This window comes from Pristiophorus japonicus, chromosome 17, assembly GCF_044704955.1.
Source record: "Pristiophorus japonicus isolate sPriJap1 chromosome 17, sPriJap1.hap1, whole genome shotgun sequence".
In the NCBI taxonomy this organism is placed as follows: domain Eukaryota; kingdom Metazoa; phylum Chordata; class Chondrichthyes; family Pristiophoridae; genus Pristiophorus; species Pristiophorus japonicus.
Genome location: NC_091993.1, coordinates 102,130,650 through 102,147,577, shown reverse-complemented (window position 1 = coordinate 102,147,577; position 16,928 = coordinate 102,130,650). Strand labels below are relative to the sequence as shown.

Sequence of the window (16,928 nt, the reverse complement as noted above, 5' to 3'; positions counted from 1 at the left end):
GCCGCCATGCCACAGAGAGTGCACCGACACAAAAAGCTGTCAGGGGCAACGACCGGCGGCGGGGCCCCTCCAGCGGGGCAATACCGGGAAAGGGGTCATTTCCCGAGGGGTAATTTCACAAGGGGGTCCCCGCCAGTCGTTAAGGGGTCGGCACGTGCACGCCACGGTGGGAAAACGGGTGAAGCGGTCTTGGGCGCCGCTCCAAAACTCACGAAGGGCAATTTACAAAATGGCAGCCCCTCCACAGAAAGTCGGCAGCCATTCCGCGTCGCTTTCAGGCAGCCAGAGGTGTTATCGGGAGGGGCAATTTTAGTGAACCCACTGAACCCGATTCCTCGCTAAATATATTTGATATTGGTCTGTATTTTCTTTTACATCAACAAAAACAGTTTCAAGTGAGTATTAATTTAAAACTTGCAGTAAAATTCATGAGTTACACTCATGAGTGTAATGCCCTTCAAGAGGATGCAAGTCTACAGCACTTAGGCTTCACATTAGGTGGGGTGGGCTTTAGACTGGTGTGAAGCTAGTTTTAAGCAGTGCTGAGGCAGTCCATTCAATCTCCTGTGCACTTCATGAACTTAACATCCTGTGCACTTAACATCCTGTGCACTCTCCCCTAATTTTAACACCCATGGAGGGAGGTTGTAAGCATACATGCACAAAGCTCTCTCTTGGCAAGTAGAGCGTTGAGGGGCAAGCTACAATATAACTTGGGACTGGTTTCATTGAATGGAAAGTGTAGCCTAATTTCAGCCTCAAGTAAATATTTTGAGGTCGACAATATTGGATCTAACTAGTTCAGTTATTGATTATAAGTTCAACAATCTGCATGATCTAACAAGAAAAATTGAACTGTTTTCTTCACAAGAGTGTGGCAAAATAGTCAAATGCAACCCATATTTCTCAGGTTGAAAATATATGTCTGAGGAATTTAAATCCTAAAGCAGTAGCTGCAGCACCTGCTGAGAGGATCGAGGATGATGGAAGATTAATCAGATTCATTCTTATAGTAAAAGTGAAGATAGGAAAAAGTGAATGAACATTATCTGATATCTATAGATTATCAGTCAGAAGTTATGTCTAAACTCATTTCCATGGCTCTGTCATGTATTTAACTTACTCAAATAAAAATTAAATAATTAAATATTTAAATAATTAGATAGGATCACTTAATATTCTAAAATCCACAATATAAAAATGTAGAAATCTTTAAAACTATGTATTTACACTGACTGCACAAGTACAGCACTTGATCATGCGCTTGCGAAATCTTGTGTCATCTAAAAACAATTGATGTTTGCTGTGCAAGTCAATTACTTTGATGGATGATCTTTTCCTCTGTGTCACTGAGATCACAGAGCTGGCAGTTGAGCTACTATTCCTTCTGCACAAGGGCTTGATGGGCAGAATGGCCTTTTCTTGATTTAGATTTTCTTGTATTGATGTTTTGAACAGAAGCAGTGGGAAATCTACGCAAACTATTTTAATGTTTTGAAAGACACAAGACCTAAAGGGTAACTTGTGATAGTGTCAATGGAAGAGGAAAGGAAAGGAGCCCTTCACAACCAAAGGACATCCCAATGTGCTTTACAGCCAAAGTTACTGTAACATAGGGAAACGCAGCAGCCAATTTGCGCATTGCAAGATCCTACAAACAGCAATGAGATACAGGACCAGATAATCTGTTTTTTTAGTGACATTGGTTGAAAGATAAAATATTGGCCAGGACACCAGGGAAAATCTCCTGCTCTTCTTCAAATAGAGCCACAGGATCTTTTATGTCCACCCGAGGGGGCAGACGGAGACTCAGTTTAATGTCTCATCTGAAGACGACAGCTCCAGCAGTGCAGAGCTCCCTCAGTACTACACTGAGGGATTTGGCAGTCTGGACTATGTGCTCAAGTCTCTGGAGTGGAGCTTAAATCCAAGATCTTGTGACTCAGAGGCAAGAATGCTTCCACTAAGCCAAGGCCGACACTGGAGTCAAGATGGATGGGACCTCCCTCCCTTGTAGAATAATGGAAAGGGTCAATAATTGATATTCCGTAGCAGCACTCCCCTTCAACGCTCTTTCCCACCAGCAAGAGCAGCGGACGCTGGAACACCTGATCTGTCAGCTCATTCTGCCCAAAGTGAAGCAACAGACTGAGAGAGCTGATCAACCCCCATCCAAAGAGGCGAGCAGTGGCAGCTCTCCTTCATCTCCAGTGATCCTTAATGGAGCTGCAGATTTTATAATCAGTGGAGAGAACCTGCCTTTTTGAAACACACTCCTTCACCAGTGAAACACACGCTGAATGCAACATCATCTGGCGCAGTCTCCATGGAAATTTCACAAGTCATATCTCTTCCAAAAGAAAAATGCCACTTTGAGTTTCAAGGGAAACGTGAGATTATGCAAGTATCCAATCACATCTGTCTGCTAACCTCTGCTCTTTCGTTTGTCTTTTAGGTTGAGAAGCAATTAAGTTCTTGAGTCACTGCAAGAACAGCTGCAGGCTCAGTTTTTTTTCAAATGTAACATCAAGTTTATGGTGTTTTCAAACCATACCAAGTTTATGTGACAACGAGCAGAAAAACGGGTTGTCAAACCTCCTATGGGGGGTGTACAGCTGTGAAGCAAATCTAATGCATCTTCATTGCTTTTCCAATCTGGCAAATGATCTGTGCCTCGCTTAAGTAGGGACATTGATTTTATTCATTTCACAGCATGGAATTTGCTGTAGTCTGCAGTTTGCCAACATTTGTCACAATTTATCTGCTGCAAGGATTTGATTTAGGATCTTCATTGTTGCCGGGTCGCCAAGGGGCCTTGTTTTTTTTTTTGTTCACTTAAATTTTCTTTTTGCCACTTACCTGACTTCTGCAAATTGTGTCTTTAGAAGGGTGAAAATCAATGTTGAGTTTTGGGAGAATGGTGCATTTTCCATTTAAACCCACTCACAACATTATGCCTTCATCTGAAGAACATTAAAAAAAAATGAAGGGCCAGATTCTCCCTTCAGTCAGAACCAGCACAATTTGTGTGGTGTAATCCATCACATTATGTTTTCCTTCTGCTGTGCTCGGAAATATTGGTCCCGATTTTCTTGTGACGGGTACATGCGTGAAAACCTGGAACTTGCGATCTGTCAAGATTGACAGATCATCTGCATCCCTGGGAATGGATTTCTCGGGCAGTGAGGGACTTGCCCAACTACTACCCAGCCCATGAAATTCTTACACCTGGTAAAAGCAGGTGTAAGGCCTGCTTTCACCAGCGTAAGAGTTTAAATGAATATTAAAATATATTTTTTAATTAATTAAACATTAAAACACCTGTAAAATAAGGTAAAGTTATTGTTAGTCCCTTTAAAACATTAATTTTTCAAAAAATAAATTTGTTTTAAATGTTTAATTAAATTGTATTTTAATTAATTTTAAATATATAATTTTTTTAAATATTTATTTGGTATGTAAATGTGTTTTTTTATGTGATTCCCATTCATGCTTAAAGGGATTCCATACATATGCTTCTGTAAGTATGAATGGAGATCCCCTTTCTTTCATTGGTTGGGCCGGCCCACGTGATCCACTTGTGCCCCTGGGCCTTTACGCATGTTTACACATAGATGCCCAGGAGTGCGAGTCTCTGTGGATCCAGGACCATCAGGTAGGTGTGTAGATCTTTTGCTGTTCGGAGGCCTCAGACGGCGAGAAGCCTCCGACCGCAAATTCAGGCCCAATAACGATCACCATGTTTGCTGTTCAGAGTTGATAAACTTCATCCCCCCTATGATGCCCATTTACATTTGTGTGTGTTAATATTTTGAGCGTTTTCTGTTAATAGCAAGTGCATCAGCATCAAATTTTGTCTTTAATAACTCAAATGCCTTAGGTCCCAGAAAATGTAGAATATGTATTTATATTCTCTTGAGCATTGCAATGATATTAATTATATTTGATTTATATGTGGGATTTCAGTTCATTATAAAATATTCTCCCTATAGCTCAAAACAAAAGAAAGAACTTTCATTTGAAGTGGGACAAGTTGGGCGATGCTTACATTATAATAGCTATGCTAACATTATAATGGCAATGCTTGAATTATTAATAAAGTGCATCTTTGAAATAAACGCTGTGGATGGTAATGGTTCTTCACCGAGGCATGATGGAATACTTGACCACAGGTATCTTTAGAGACAGCTAGCTTATTTAGGAGCTTGGGAAAATAAAGTGTCATTTAGAAGTTTGGGAAAATTACTCATTGTTGTGTTCAGAACAAGAAGATAGGGAGAATGAAGGCCAAATAATGGGTTGCCATGGGAATGAGAGGCCCAAGACGTTAAGATAATGGGAGACACCTGCTAGACTTGAATAACTCCATTGATTAACCGGGTTGTGAAGCTCATGTGTTAAGTGTTGAAACAGTGTGTAGTGATATGACTGTTGCAAAACAACCCAAATTACAGTAACTTGTGTATTATAAAGGTACGCTGCAAATGCTGTACTGTTCAGTGTGGTATCTCAGGCAACTGAGGATCATTCCCTTGCATTTCCTTGAATAAATGCTTTACCTGCTGTACTTAGCAGACTCTAGAGTGGTAATTTTTACCACAACAATTGGCATAATCAGCAGGATCCCCGAGGCCCGTCAACTGGTACCGAATCGAATGCTGACATCAAAGAACGGGTGAGTACGTTCACTTTACCACCTACTAGATAGGGAGGTCAGCATTCGGGTCAGGAAGACGGCGGGCCAATTCGAGGATCAGAACTAGGATACGGGTCTGCGGATAAAGCAACTAAAGAATGGCCATTAGGTAGAGATAAGTCACGGCTCCTTGGGTAAATATTGCTCTCCGGGTAAACTTCCTTGGGTAAAGATTGCCCTTAAGGGTGAAAAATCACGTGGGAAAATATTGCTCTCAAGGGTACGAAGTTCCTTGTGTAAAGATTGCTCTCAAGGGTAGAGAGTAGGTGAGGTAGATAATGTAGAGTAGGTGAAGTAAATAAGTTGCTGAAAGAAGAATGTTGTTTTAAAGTTTTCAGTTTGTATGAAAGTGTATGTGTTTTTGTGGAAGTTTTCCTGACTGAGAATGTTTGGGGAGTTAAAGAATTTTTCATTAGTCTGAAAACCTGTCTTTTAAAAGAAATAAAAGTGCGTCTGTATGTTAGTTTTAGCTCCACCCACCTTTTCGAACAGCGAGATGATTTTTTTTTTAACCCTTCTGACATGGATGTGGGAAGTTTTATGAAAGTGTGGATAAATTGAGTGTTAAAAATGTACATTATGCACCTAGAATTGAATTATATTTTAAGTTAGAAACGCAGGTGTGGATTTATTTTGATTATAAGTTATGGAGCTATGAAAAAAATGCACAAAAGACAGTTTGTTTTACAAAAGATAGACTTTAGCCTCGAAGTTACAGTTGAGATTGGGTCTGCTAAAAAAAAATCAAATTTGAACGTTTTAATTGGATTACAAAAAAACAATTACAATTGTCTTTTATAGTTTAAATTAAAAATGTGTGGTTTCGTTTTAAATCAATTCAAATCGTAACAAAGCGCTGTCTTTTCAATTTGGTACTTGCAAGCCCAAGACACCTACTTGTAAAAAAAAAACATAATCATTGATTACATTGGTTTGAAAGATACTAAATTTAGTCTATGAATGAGATAAAGAAAAGGAGAAGGGAGAGTGTAATGCCTTTTAAAAGGAGAGGCCTGCGTGAGTTTCTCGAGGCTACAGGCTGGGGGAAGATCTGCTCTCTTTCCCTTTTGTGTAGAATGTGATGTTTGTTAAATACAAAAACTACTGTTTCTCCAGTTATATTCAGTACTTTTACAGTCAATTGGAAAGGCATCCAAAGAAAGACGAATATGGAAACTGATGTAACTTACTGTGTTATTTAGTTTTATTTTTATCTACTCTGCATTGTGTTTAGTTAATAACAAATTTTGTTTTAAAAAAAAAAGTATTGGTCTGAATTTGATGGGAATTATTGAGGTTAATTAACTAATAAAAACCTGACTTTCATTGTGGCCACGGTGACAGTCTGGTTATTTCAAAGTGTGAATATCCTTAGTTTAGGACATAAGAATTTAAAAAAAAGTGAAATGTTAAAAATGATTTTGCTAGGAAGAAAAAAAATAAAAGTTGCCGTTTGGTTGTTTGGAAAATGTTATTTTACATTACATGAAAGCTTCTCATTCAGTAAAAGAGATTTAAATAAAAAGATTGGCAGTATTTGAATTGAAATTTTGAGTCATGATGTTTTCTCGAGACAGAAATGTCATTTGGGGGAGACAAGATATGGAAGTAGCCTTGTAAATAAATTACGAGCACTTGAATTGCGAGAGCTTGTGTTAAAGACACTTTGTAAACTATTACTTGCTTTGGAAATTGAAATTAATGTGTAAAATCGAGAGAGGAAGTTTTGAAGGTAAAAGCATTATAAAGAATTATTTTTGTGTTAATAACTTGGATCAAGTGGGAATGTTTGATCGATGTTGATTATCTTTAATATTGTATTGGACAGTAAGGTTACTCCAGAGCTCATAAGATTTGATGAGTAATTGATCGGATTCCCCACTTAAGATGCAAGATAGGAACAGGGAAAATACACCACCAAATGGGAATTTTTCTAACATTCTAGTGACAGTCAGGAAAGTGTAGTTAAGAATCATAAGCTTTCTCTTGGAAACATTTGTGTCCTTGCCTATGTACTTTTAAGAAAACTGAATTGGATAGCCTGGTCACTACACAACATAGAAACATAGAAACAAAGAAAATAGGTGCAGTAGGCCATTCAGCCTTTCGAGCCTGCACCACCATTCAATAAGATCATGGCTGATCATTCCCTCAGTACCCCTTTTCTGCTTTCTCTCCATACCCCTTGATCCCTTTAGCCGTAAGGGCCATATCTAACTCACTCTTGAATATATCCAATGAACTGGCATCAACAACACTCTGCGGCAGGGAATTCCACAGGTTAACAACTCCCTGAGTGAAGAAGTTTCTCCTCATTTCAGTCCTAAATGGTCTACCCCTTATCCTAAGATTGTGTCCCCTGGTTCTGGACTTTCCCAACATCAGGAATATTCTTCCTGCATCTAACCTGTCCAGTCCCATCAGAATCTTATATGGTGAACCTTCGCTGCCCTCCCTCAATAGCAAGAACGTCCTTCCTCAGATTAGGAACCCAAAACTGAACACAATATTCCAGGTAAGGTCTCACCAAGGCCCTGCACAACTGCAGTGAAACCTCCCTACTCCTATACTCAAATCCCCTAGCTATGAAGGCCAACATACCTTCTTCACCGCCTGCTGTACCTGCATGCCAACTTTCAATGACTGATGAACTGTGACACCGAGGTCTCGTTGCACCTTCCCTTTTCCTAATCTGCCGCCATTCAGATAATATTCTGCCTTCGTGTTTTTGCCCCCAAAGTAGATAATCTCACATTTATCCACATTATACTGCATCTGCCATGCATTTGCCCACTCACCTAACCTGTCCAAGTCACCCTGCAGCCTCTTAGCGTCCTCCTCATGGCTCACACCGCCACCCAGTTTAGTGTCATCTGCAAACTTGGAGATATTACACTCAATTCCTTCTAAATCATTAATGTGTATTGTAAAGAGCTGGGGTCCCAGCAGTGAGCCCTGCACTCCACTAGTCGCTGCCTGCCATTCTGAAAAGGACCCGTTTATCCCGACTCTCTGCTTCCTGTCTGCCAACCAGTTCTCTATCCACGTCAGTATATTACCCCCAATTCCATGTGCTTTGATTTTGCACACCAATCTCTTGTGTGGGACCTTGTCAAACGCCTTTTGAAAGTCCAAATACACCACATCCACTGGTTCTCCCTTGTCCACTCTGCTAGTTACATCCTCAAAAAATTCCAGAAGATTCGTCAAGCATGATTTCCCTGTCATAAATCCATGCTGACTTGGACCGATCCTGTCACTGCTTTCCAAATGCGTTGCTATTTCATCCTTAATGATTGATTCCAACATTTTCCCCACTACTGATGTCAGGCTACCCGGTCTGTAATTACCTGTTTTCTCTCTCGCTCCTTTTTTAAAAAGTGATGTTACATTAGCTACCCTCCAGTCCATGGGAACTGATCCAGATTCGATAAACTGTTGGAAAATGATCACCAATACATCCACTATTTCTAGGGCCACTTCCTTAAGTACTCTGGGTTGCAGACTATCAGGCCCCAGGGATTTATCGGCCTTCAATCCCATCACTTTCCCTTTCCCGTCTAATAAGGATATCCTTCAATTCCTCCTTCTCACTAGACCCTCGATACCCTAGTCCATCCAGAAAGTTATTTGTGTCTTCCAAAGTATTTGTTCAATTGGTCTGCTATTTCTTTGTTCCAAGACATAGGGAAGCCCAAGATGGCTTTTATCGGATGGCATCGAGATACCGATGTAAGAGTGCAGACGTGATTTGTAGTATATGAAACAATTAGCATGCAGAAATGCATGATGAATTTGCACTGAAGAATGGGTCAGACATGCTCAGTTATTTGACAACAAAGCAAGACATGAAATGGTTAACATGGCTCAGGAAGTGAGACAATTGTTAAGCAATGACATACTCCTTCGAGAAACTTTCTAATTAATGAAACAATCAGACAAGAGTTAAACACACTGGTACCTGCTAGAGGGATTGAAGTTGAAGTGGAGAGTTACTTGGGATTTGGATTGGGAAATTTGAAGGCTGTGGATGAGACGTTAAACCGAGGCTCTGTCTGTTCTCTCAAATTAACATAAAAGATCCCATAGCACTATTTTGAAGAAGAGCAGGGGAGTTATCCCCAGTGTCCTGGACTATATTTATCCCTCAATCAACATAACAAAAAAAAAAGATTACCTGGACATTATCACATTGCTCTTTGTGGGAGTTTGCTGTGCGCAAGTTGGCTGCCGTGTTTCCCACATTATAACAGTGACTACACTCCAAAAGTACTTCATTGGCTGTAAAGTGCTTTGAAACGTCCAGTGGTCGTGAAAGACGCTATATAAATGCAAGTCTTTAATTCTTTTCTTTTATAGTAAGGTCTTGTTTACAGCTAGTGGCCATTATTCATTTAGCAGAAAAATGCTATCATATGAGCCACATTTGTTCCATATAGAAAGCTGGAGGAACTATGAAGCAGAGCAGATATAATAGAAGTGACGCTGAGGCAGAAAGGAAATAGGGGTACAATCCAATTAAAATCATAGCAGTTTTACCCACCATATATTTTAACAAAGGGAGCAAGCTCTTACTTACCTCTCTCCACTGTGTAGTCTCAATTCCTTGTGCGTATAGAACACATACTGTGAAAGAAAAGAAAAGAACGGTATTTAATCACAAAACACAAGGTAACACATTCCGATGGAACTTTCTTTCAAAATCCTCAAACTCAGTCGGTAGGAATTTACTTTAAATATCTTTGGAGAGATCCAAGTTACAGGTTTAGCTTATGTGCCCATCACAACAAAAGGCTTTCTCTGCATAGAGTTGGTTGGAGAATGCAATGTATTCCTCAGAGTATTGAGGTCAGATAGCAAAGGTTTTGAAATTGAATGGGCTAGGTTCTAAGAATATCCAAAGCTTCAGTGCAGAATTTTTCTTTATATATTTATAAGTAAGTAAGTAAGTAAGTAAGTTATTTGCTCCAGGTTTAGCTCTATGTTGCTCAAACAGGGTCTCTTATTGATCAGCGAGATCTTACTGATAGTAATGAAACCCTGACTCCCTGCCGTCAACTTTAAGACTTATCTGACACTTTACTTTGAAAGCCACATTCATGGTGAGCTTCTTAGTCCAAAGCTCGCTCCTCAAATGGGAGACTGCCTGGAACCAACGTCTTTCCCCGCTGGGAGGCTCCCAAAATATTAGAGTATCCAACTGGTTTACAGAATATCAAGCTAACTAGTGCAAGTTTTACACTCTCAAATTACAGTAACGGACTTTAAAATATCTGTCCTATCATGCTCTATTTTTTATTTATTTGATGGTCTACCTGAATAGGTGTTATGGCTTCCTTCCCCCCCCCCCCCCCCCCCCCCCCACCACCTCCTCCCACATCCTCCAGTTTAGCTACTAATTAAGATTGTTTGCACTTTTAATCTGAACATGTTTTAAATTCTACAATTGTTTAGCCTTAACCTGTTTATTAATCAAAGGGCAGATTGTGCTAATGTTATGTGGCGTGGTTAGAAAGTAGTAGGATCCAGATAGTCAGCATTTGAATTGTGTGTTTAATGGTCGAAAATTTCCATTTTTGTTTGGCAGCTGCTACAGATCAATGGCAATGTCGAGAGTTGTGTAGAAATAGGTGGATTTAAAGGCTGATTGATAATAACGTAGAGAGATGGGTGTGAGAAGTCCGGGATCCATTTCATGCAAGTTCCAATAGAAACCAATGAACAGGATGTGGGATTTATTGGTAGTAATAAACTCAAAATAAAGCGCATATATAAAGCTTTTGATCAGTCTTGCCTTATCCTGAAGCAATCACTAATATGGTAGAATATAGATGTCCTCGAGTTCATTAATGCCTAATAGAGTGCTAAAGATGCCACAGTTCAGACCATTTCAAATAAACTTCTCCTCATCATAACAAATTAATCTCCCAGCACAACAAATGCGGTAATAATAAATGAGTCGGTATCTAATTGTCATGGATTTAAGCCTATGAAGGATTAGCAGAGAAAGTCAGATACTAGCACTCCTTTTCAATTGAGGCATTTAAAAGGATAGAAGATACTTATGTGGCACATAATAAGTATGAAGGGATATGAAAAAAAGGGTGCGAATGCTAATTTAAAAAATGCCATGACTGACAGACCAGGTTCTATCGGCTGGTCTATTCCTATGTAACACCATCCATAACTCCTATGTCAAGATAAAAGTGACAAAGGTAATTCATCAGTGGCAACAACACTGATTATGAGGATAATGTTATTCATATTGCTGTCCTGCAGAACCTTGTTCAAACATGAAGAAAGAATCAGGATATTAAAGTCAGGAACAATTGCAACATTTTAACAATTGCATATATGGACCTATTCCAGTTTTGCTCCAATCTCCAAATCTTCCCTGCAGTAGGATTCGTATGAATTCAAAACACCAACAAACAGCTTATATTACAAAACTGCTCCAATTTCTCAATTGAAATGGTTTTTGAAACAAGCTTAGATGTTTTAAAAGCTGAAAAAAAATAAAGATTTCAAGACTAAATTACACTGAATTTATGGCGGATTTATAATGATTATCAATCAGTTCACTTTTTTACCTTACTCATAATTTTGCAGCACACAAGTGTGCTTTCAATAGAAGCTATATTGGATGAATGCTTCTTTAACTTGATTGCAAGATTTAAATCTTACTACTTGATCCAATCTTATAATGAACTTCTTTTCACTTCACATTTGCATCTCAATGTAAAAATGTTAATTTTTGATTACCTGACATATCAGGCTTTATTGTTAACAGCTCTATGGCAGAAAATTATAACATATAGTAGAGTATCAATTGAACTGGATATCATGGCTGTCAATCAAGAATGAACACCAGTTCACATTGATAAAAACAGGTGTCAAATGAAGGAATCAGAAGCGCTCTCCTCGAATCTATCTCCATTTCACATTGTAAACAGCTACTTCTAAATTGACACAAGTGCCAAGTCAAACCAATGTGATAGCACCCATCATCGTACCAACGTGTAGAGACTTGCCAGTATAAGCAGGTAGATGGACAAAAAAAATCAATTCCCAAGCCATCTAGGCCTCAGTTCCTCTTTCTAATACCATCATTAACATAAGAAAAAAGATCACAGATGAGGAAAGGCCATTTGATCGATTGATTTAATTTTTCTACTATTTCAACTCATCCAGCCTAACATCCAACTCCTATAATTTGGATAATTTTCAACTTCCTTCTAGAGCATAAAACTGGCATTGCGAGTCGAACGCAATGTAATGGAATGGAAAATTGGGCAATTTCTAGATCGGTGCTCGACCCACAATCCTAGTTTTACATTCCAGTACTAAATTAAAAATTACTACCCTAATGCCTTTGATTCCATTTTCTTACCCAGTAAATCATTCCAAATGTTCATTGCCCTTTGACTAAAAAGTGATTATTTTGCCAAGACATTTAAAACATTTCATTTTACTAACTTTTTCTACTGGCATGACTGACCTTAACGTTATATTCTGGGTTCATCTTACCTCTGCCATTTAATACTTTATTTACCTCACAAAAGTCCCCGCTAAACCTTTGTATCCTACTAGACTGTAGAGATTCAGCTTCTTTAATGTTCCCTCATAGTTTATCAAGTTTGCACTTGGGATCCTTCTTGATGCACTTCTCTGCATGTTTTCCAATACCCACATATCGCTTTTGGAGTCTGTATGCCATTAAGTCTGATTACTGCATTATGAAGTTTGCATAACTTCTATAGACTTGGCTTAATATAAACTTGGCTCTGTGGCAGCTCTGCTCTCACCTGATTCAGAAGGTTGTGGGTTCAATCTCACTTGAAGACTTGAGCATACAATCTAGGCTGACACATGAGTGCACTTGGAGATGTAACAAGTTTTAAGCAAGTGCAGGGGCAGAGGAAGGAGGGAGGGGAGGAAAGAACCAAAGGGAAGGTCTGTGATAGGGTGGAATGACTATCCGCTTTTCACAAAAGAAAGTCACTGTTTCAAGGAAATAAACAGAAAGTCAATTCTGTGACAACTTGCTATTTGGGCACCTCCCTCGCTCACCCCACCATTGGTAGTAGAACTTTTAGTGGCCGAGCCTCTTCTCTCTTAAACCTCCTCTCTAAACTCTCTCCCTGTGTTACTACTCCTTTAAGAACCTTCTCAAAATCTATCTATTCTCCCATGCCTTTGATCAACCCACCTAAACATTCCCCTGGCTTTTGGTGTTCCAGTCCTTTCACTCTTTCTTTGTAAAGTAAAATGGGAATCTTTATGCAGGAAAAAGTTAGATGTAACAGGGTTTTTACAGGTTTGCTTAAAAACCTGTTACATCTCTATCTTTTTCCAGTTCTGACAAAGGGTCATTGACCCAAAACACTTACTCTGTTTCTCCCTCCATGGATGCTGCCTGACCTGCTGAGTATTTCCAGCATTTCTGTTTTTATTTCAGATTTCCAGCATCCGCAGTATTTTGCATTTGTGGTGTTGTAGGGGAGTTAGAAACATAGAAACATAGAAAATAGATGCAGGAGTAGGCCATTCAGCCCTTTGAGCCTGCACCGCCATTCAATGAGTTCATGGCTGAACATGCAACTTCAGTACCCCATTCCTGCTTTCTCGCCATACCCCTTGATCCCCCTAGTAGTAAGGACTACATCTAACTCCTTTTTGAATATATTTTGTGAATTGGCCTCAACAACTTTCTGTGGTAGAGAATTCCACAGGTTTACCACTCTCTAGGTGAAGAAGTTTCTCCTCATCTCGGTCATAAATGGCTTACCCCTTATCCTTAGACTGTGACCCCTGGTTCTGGACTTCACCAACATTAATAAGAACATAAGAACATAAGAATTAGGAACAGGAGTAGGCCATCTAGCCCCTCGAGCCTGCTCCGCCATTCAACAAGATCATGGCTGATCTGGCCGTGGACTCAGCTCCACTTACCCGCCCGCTCCCCATAACCCTTAATTCCCTTATTGGTTAAAAATCTATCTATCTGTGATTTGAATATATTCAATGAGCTAGCCTCAACTGCTTCCTTGGGCAGAGAATTCCACAGATTCACAACCCTCTGGGAGAAGAAATTCCTCAACTTATTTTGAGGCTGTGTCCCCTAGTTCTAGTCTCCCCGACCAGTGGAAACAACCTGCCTGCATCTATCCTGTCTATCCCTTTCATTATTTTAAATGTTTCTATTTGATCACCCCTCATCCTTCTGAACTCCAATGAGTAAAGACCCAGTCTACTCAATCCATCATCATAAGGTAACCCCCTCATCTCCGGAATCAGCCTAGTGAATCGTCTCTGTACCCCCTCCAAAGCTAGTATATCCTTCCTTAAGTAAGGTGACCAAAACTGCACGCAGTACTCCAGGTGCGGCCTCACCAATACCCTGTACAGTTGCAACAGGACCTCCCTGCTTTTGTACTCCATCCCTCTCGCAATGAAGGCCAACATTCCATTCGCCTTCCTGATTACCTGCTGCACCTGCAAACTAACTTTTTGGGATTCATGCACAAGGACCCCCAGGTCCCTCTGCACCGTAGCATGTTGTAATTTCTCCCCATTCAAATAATATTCCCTTTTACTGTTTTTTTTTCCCCCAAGGTGGATCATCTCACAATTTCCAACATTGTATTCCATCTGCCAAACCTTAGCCCATTCACTTAACCTATCTAAATCTCTTTGCAGCCTCTCTGTGTCCTCTACACAACCCGCTTTCCCACTAAGCTTTGTGTCATCTGCAAATGTTGTTACACTACACTCTGTCCCCTCTTCCAGGTCATCTATGTATATTGTAAACAGTTGTGGTCCCAGCACCGATCCCTGTGGCACACCACTAATCACGATTTCCAACCCGAAAAGGACCCATTTATCCCGACTCTCTAGCCACCGACTCCAACCCTCTCCCTGGCAACTGTCTGAGGCGGAACCAGACTGTTTTCAAGTTCGTCACATCGCCCGTATCCGCCCCTGCCCCTCGGCTCATTTGCGGCTGAAACGCTCATCCATGTCTTTGTTATATAATACATAAGTAACTTTAATTTAAATTAATAAAAATATGTGGTATATTTTTTTATTAGAGTTTTGAGTGTTTATGGGGTGTTTCTCATTCATAATAATGGGAACTCCAACTTACGGAGTTCCCATTATTATGAATGAGAACATACTTGGCCTGGGTTGGCTGCCCAGAGCCATGTGACTGCAGCTCCAGCTCTACGGACATCCTGACGCACAGCCCGTGCAGGCCTCAGGATCGGGAACTCGCGTGGACGTAGCAGGTTCAGGTAGGTGTGCATCTTTTTAAACTTTTTCCCTCGATCGCCCGCGGGAAGCAGCCAACAGGGATTTCTGGGCCATTAAATCAAATTTATCTCAGATGCTGCCTGTGGGACCACAGTTTAATGTGTCCAACAGAGCAACAATGACTACACTTCAAAAGTAATTAATCGGCTGTGAATGTCCTGAGGATATGAATGTTTACTATTTTCGCTGCATGTATTTCTTACTCCAATGCTCAAGCTATTCATCCCAATATTCCTTTTGTGTTTTAAATTGCTTCTCCGCATTCACTGTTATAGATGTAAACTTGTAAATACTCTGTACAGCCACCAGAGGGCTCATCCGCTGGAGTCCCAAGGGATCCCATAATCCCTTGGGAGCACTGGTATTTAAGGAGGCCTCACAGGTTGGAGAGGCGCTCTGGAGACCTGCAATAAAAGACTACGGTCACACTTCACTTTGAGCTCACAGTGTTCAGTCTGACTCTTTCTTCATACACAACACACTCAATATTGAAAGTGACAAATCTACCGTCACTCCCAGATTCTGTTTCGAATTTTCTGAGTGTTAATAATATTCCCATCATTATTTTGTTACATTAATCATTCTTTCTTCCAATATGCAATACTTTGCATTTGTCAATATTAAATTTTATTTACCATTTGTCTGCTCAATTGAAGAGCAATCTTCCTGGAAATCCTTAACTGCATCCTCTATCCCTATTGCACTCCCGATTTTATTGACATTTAACAAGCTTACAATTGGTTTCTGCATCCAGGTACTTATACGGATAAGAACCAACAACAACTTGTATTTATATAGCACCTTTAACGTAGTGAAATGTCTCAAGGCGCTTCACAGGAGTATTGTGCGATAAAAATTTGACAGAGTTCCATAAGTAGAAATTAGTGTAGGTGACCAAAATGTTGGTCAAAGAGGTATGTTTTAAGGAGGAGAGAGAGGGAGAGAGGTGGAGAGGTTTAGGCAGGGAGTTCCAGAGCTTGAGGCCAAGGCAACAGAAGGCTCAGCCACCAATGGTTGAGCGATTAAAATCAGGGATGCTCAAGAGGGCAGAATTAGAGGAGCACAGACATCTCGGGGGATTGTGTGGCTGAAGGAGATTACAGAGATAAAGAGGGGCAAGACCATGGAGGAATTTGAAAATAAGGATGAGAATTTTGAAATCAAGACGTTGCTTAACCGGCAGCCAATGTAGGTTAGCGAGCACAGGGGTGATGGGTGAGCAGGATTTGGTGCGAGTTAGGACACGGGCAGCCGAGTTTTGGATCACCTCTAGGATAGAATGTGGGAGGCCAGCCAGGAGTGCATTGGAAAAGACAAGTCTAGAGGTAACAAAGCATGGATGAGGGCTTTAGCAGTGGATGAGTTGAGGTAAAGGCGGAGACAGGTGATGTTATGGAGGTGGAAATAGGCAGTCTTAGTTATGCTGCTGATACGTGGGTGACAGCTCAGTTCAGGGTCAAATATAACACCAAGGTTGTGAACAGTCTGGTTCAGCCTCAGACATAAGTTGGGAAGAGGGATGGAGTCAATAGCTAGGGAACAGAGTTTGTGGCGGGGACCGAAAACGATAGCTTCGGTCTTTCCAACATTCAATTAGAGAAAATTTCTGCTCATCCAGAACTGAATGTTGGCCAAGCAGTCTGACAATTTAGAGACCGTGGAGGGGTCGAGAGTAGTGAGGTAGAGCTGGGTCTCATCAGCGTACAGCGAACAAGGAGTCAAGCACTGACATCGACATGTACTCTACGAGGCAACAGCCTGATGCTATGTCTCTCATGAGTGCACTCGGTTTCCTTTTTTTTTTAAATTTTGCCTCTGATTTGGCTTTGGATTCTCATTGATTTTGTTTCTTGAGTAATCTTTCATCCAGCACTTTGTCAAAGTCTTCCTAGAAGTCCAAATAAACTGGGACTTTCAC

General features: G+C 40.4%; 1 protein-coding gene across 2 annotated transcripts in view; it reads right to left on the bottom strand.

Annotated features, from left to right (window-relative positions):
* The window catches only part of LOC139228246 (copine-8-like), a 781,549-nt gene that overhangs the window by 652,446 nt on the left and 112,175 nt on the right, over positions 1-16,928 (bottom strand). For both annotated transcript variants that reach the window (XM_070859423.1, XM_070859422.1), the window contains exon 3: positions 9,276-9,322. In XM_070859423.1, coding sequence (XP_070715524.1) covers positions 9,276-9,322 — 47 coding nt within the window. The remainder of the gene's footprint in view (positions 1-9,275; positions 9,323-16,928) is intronic.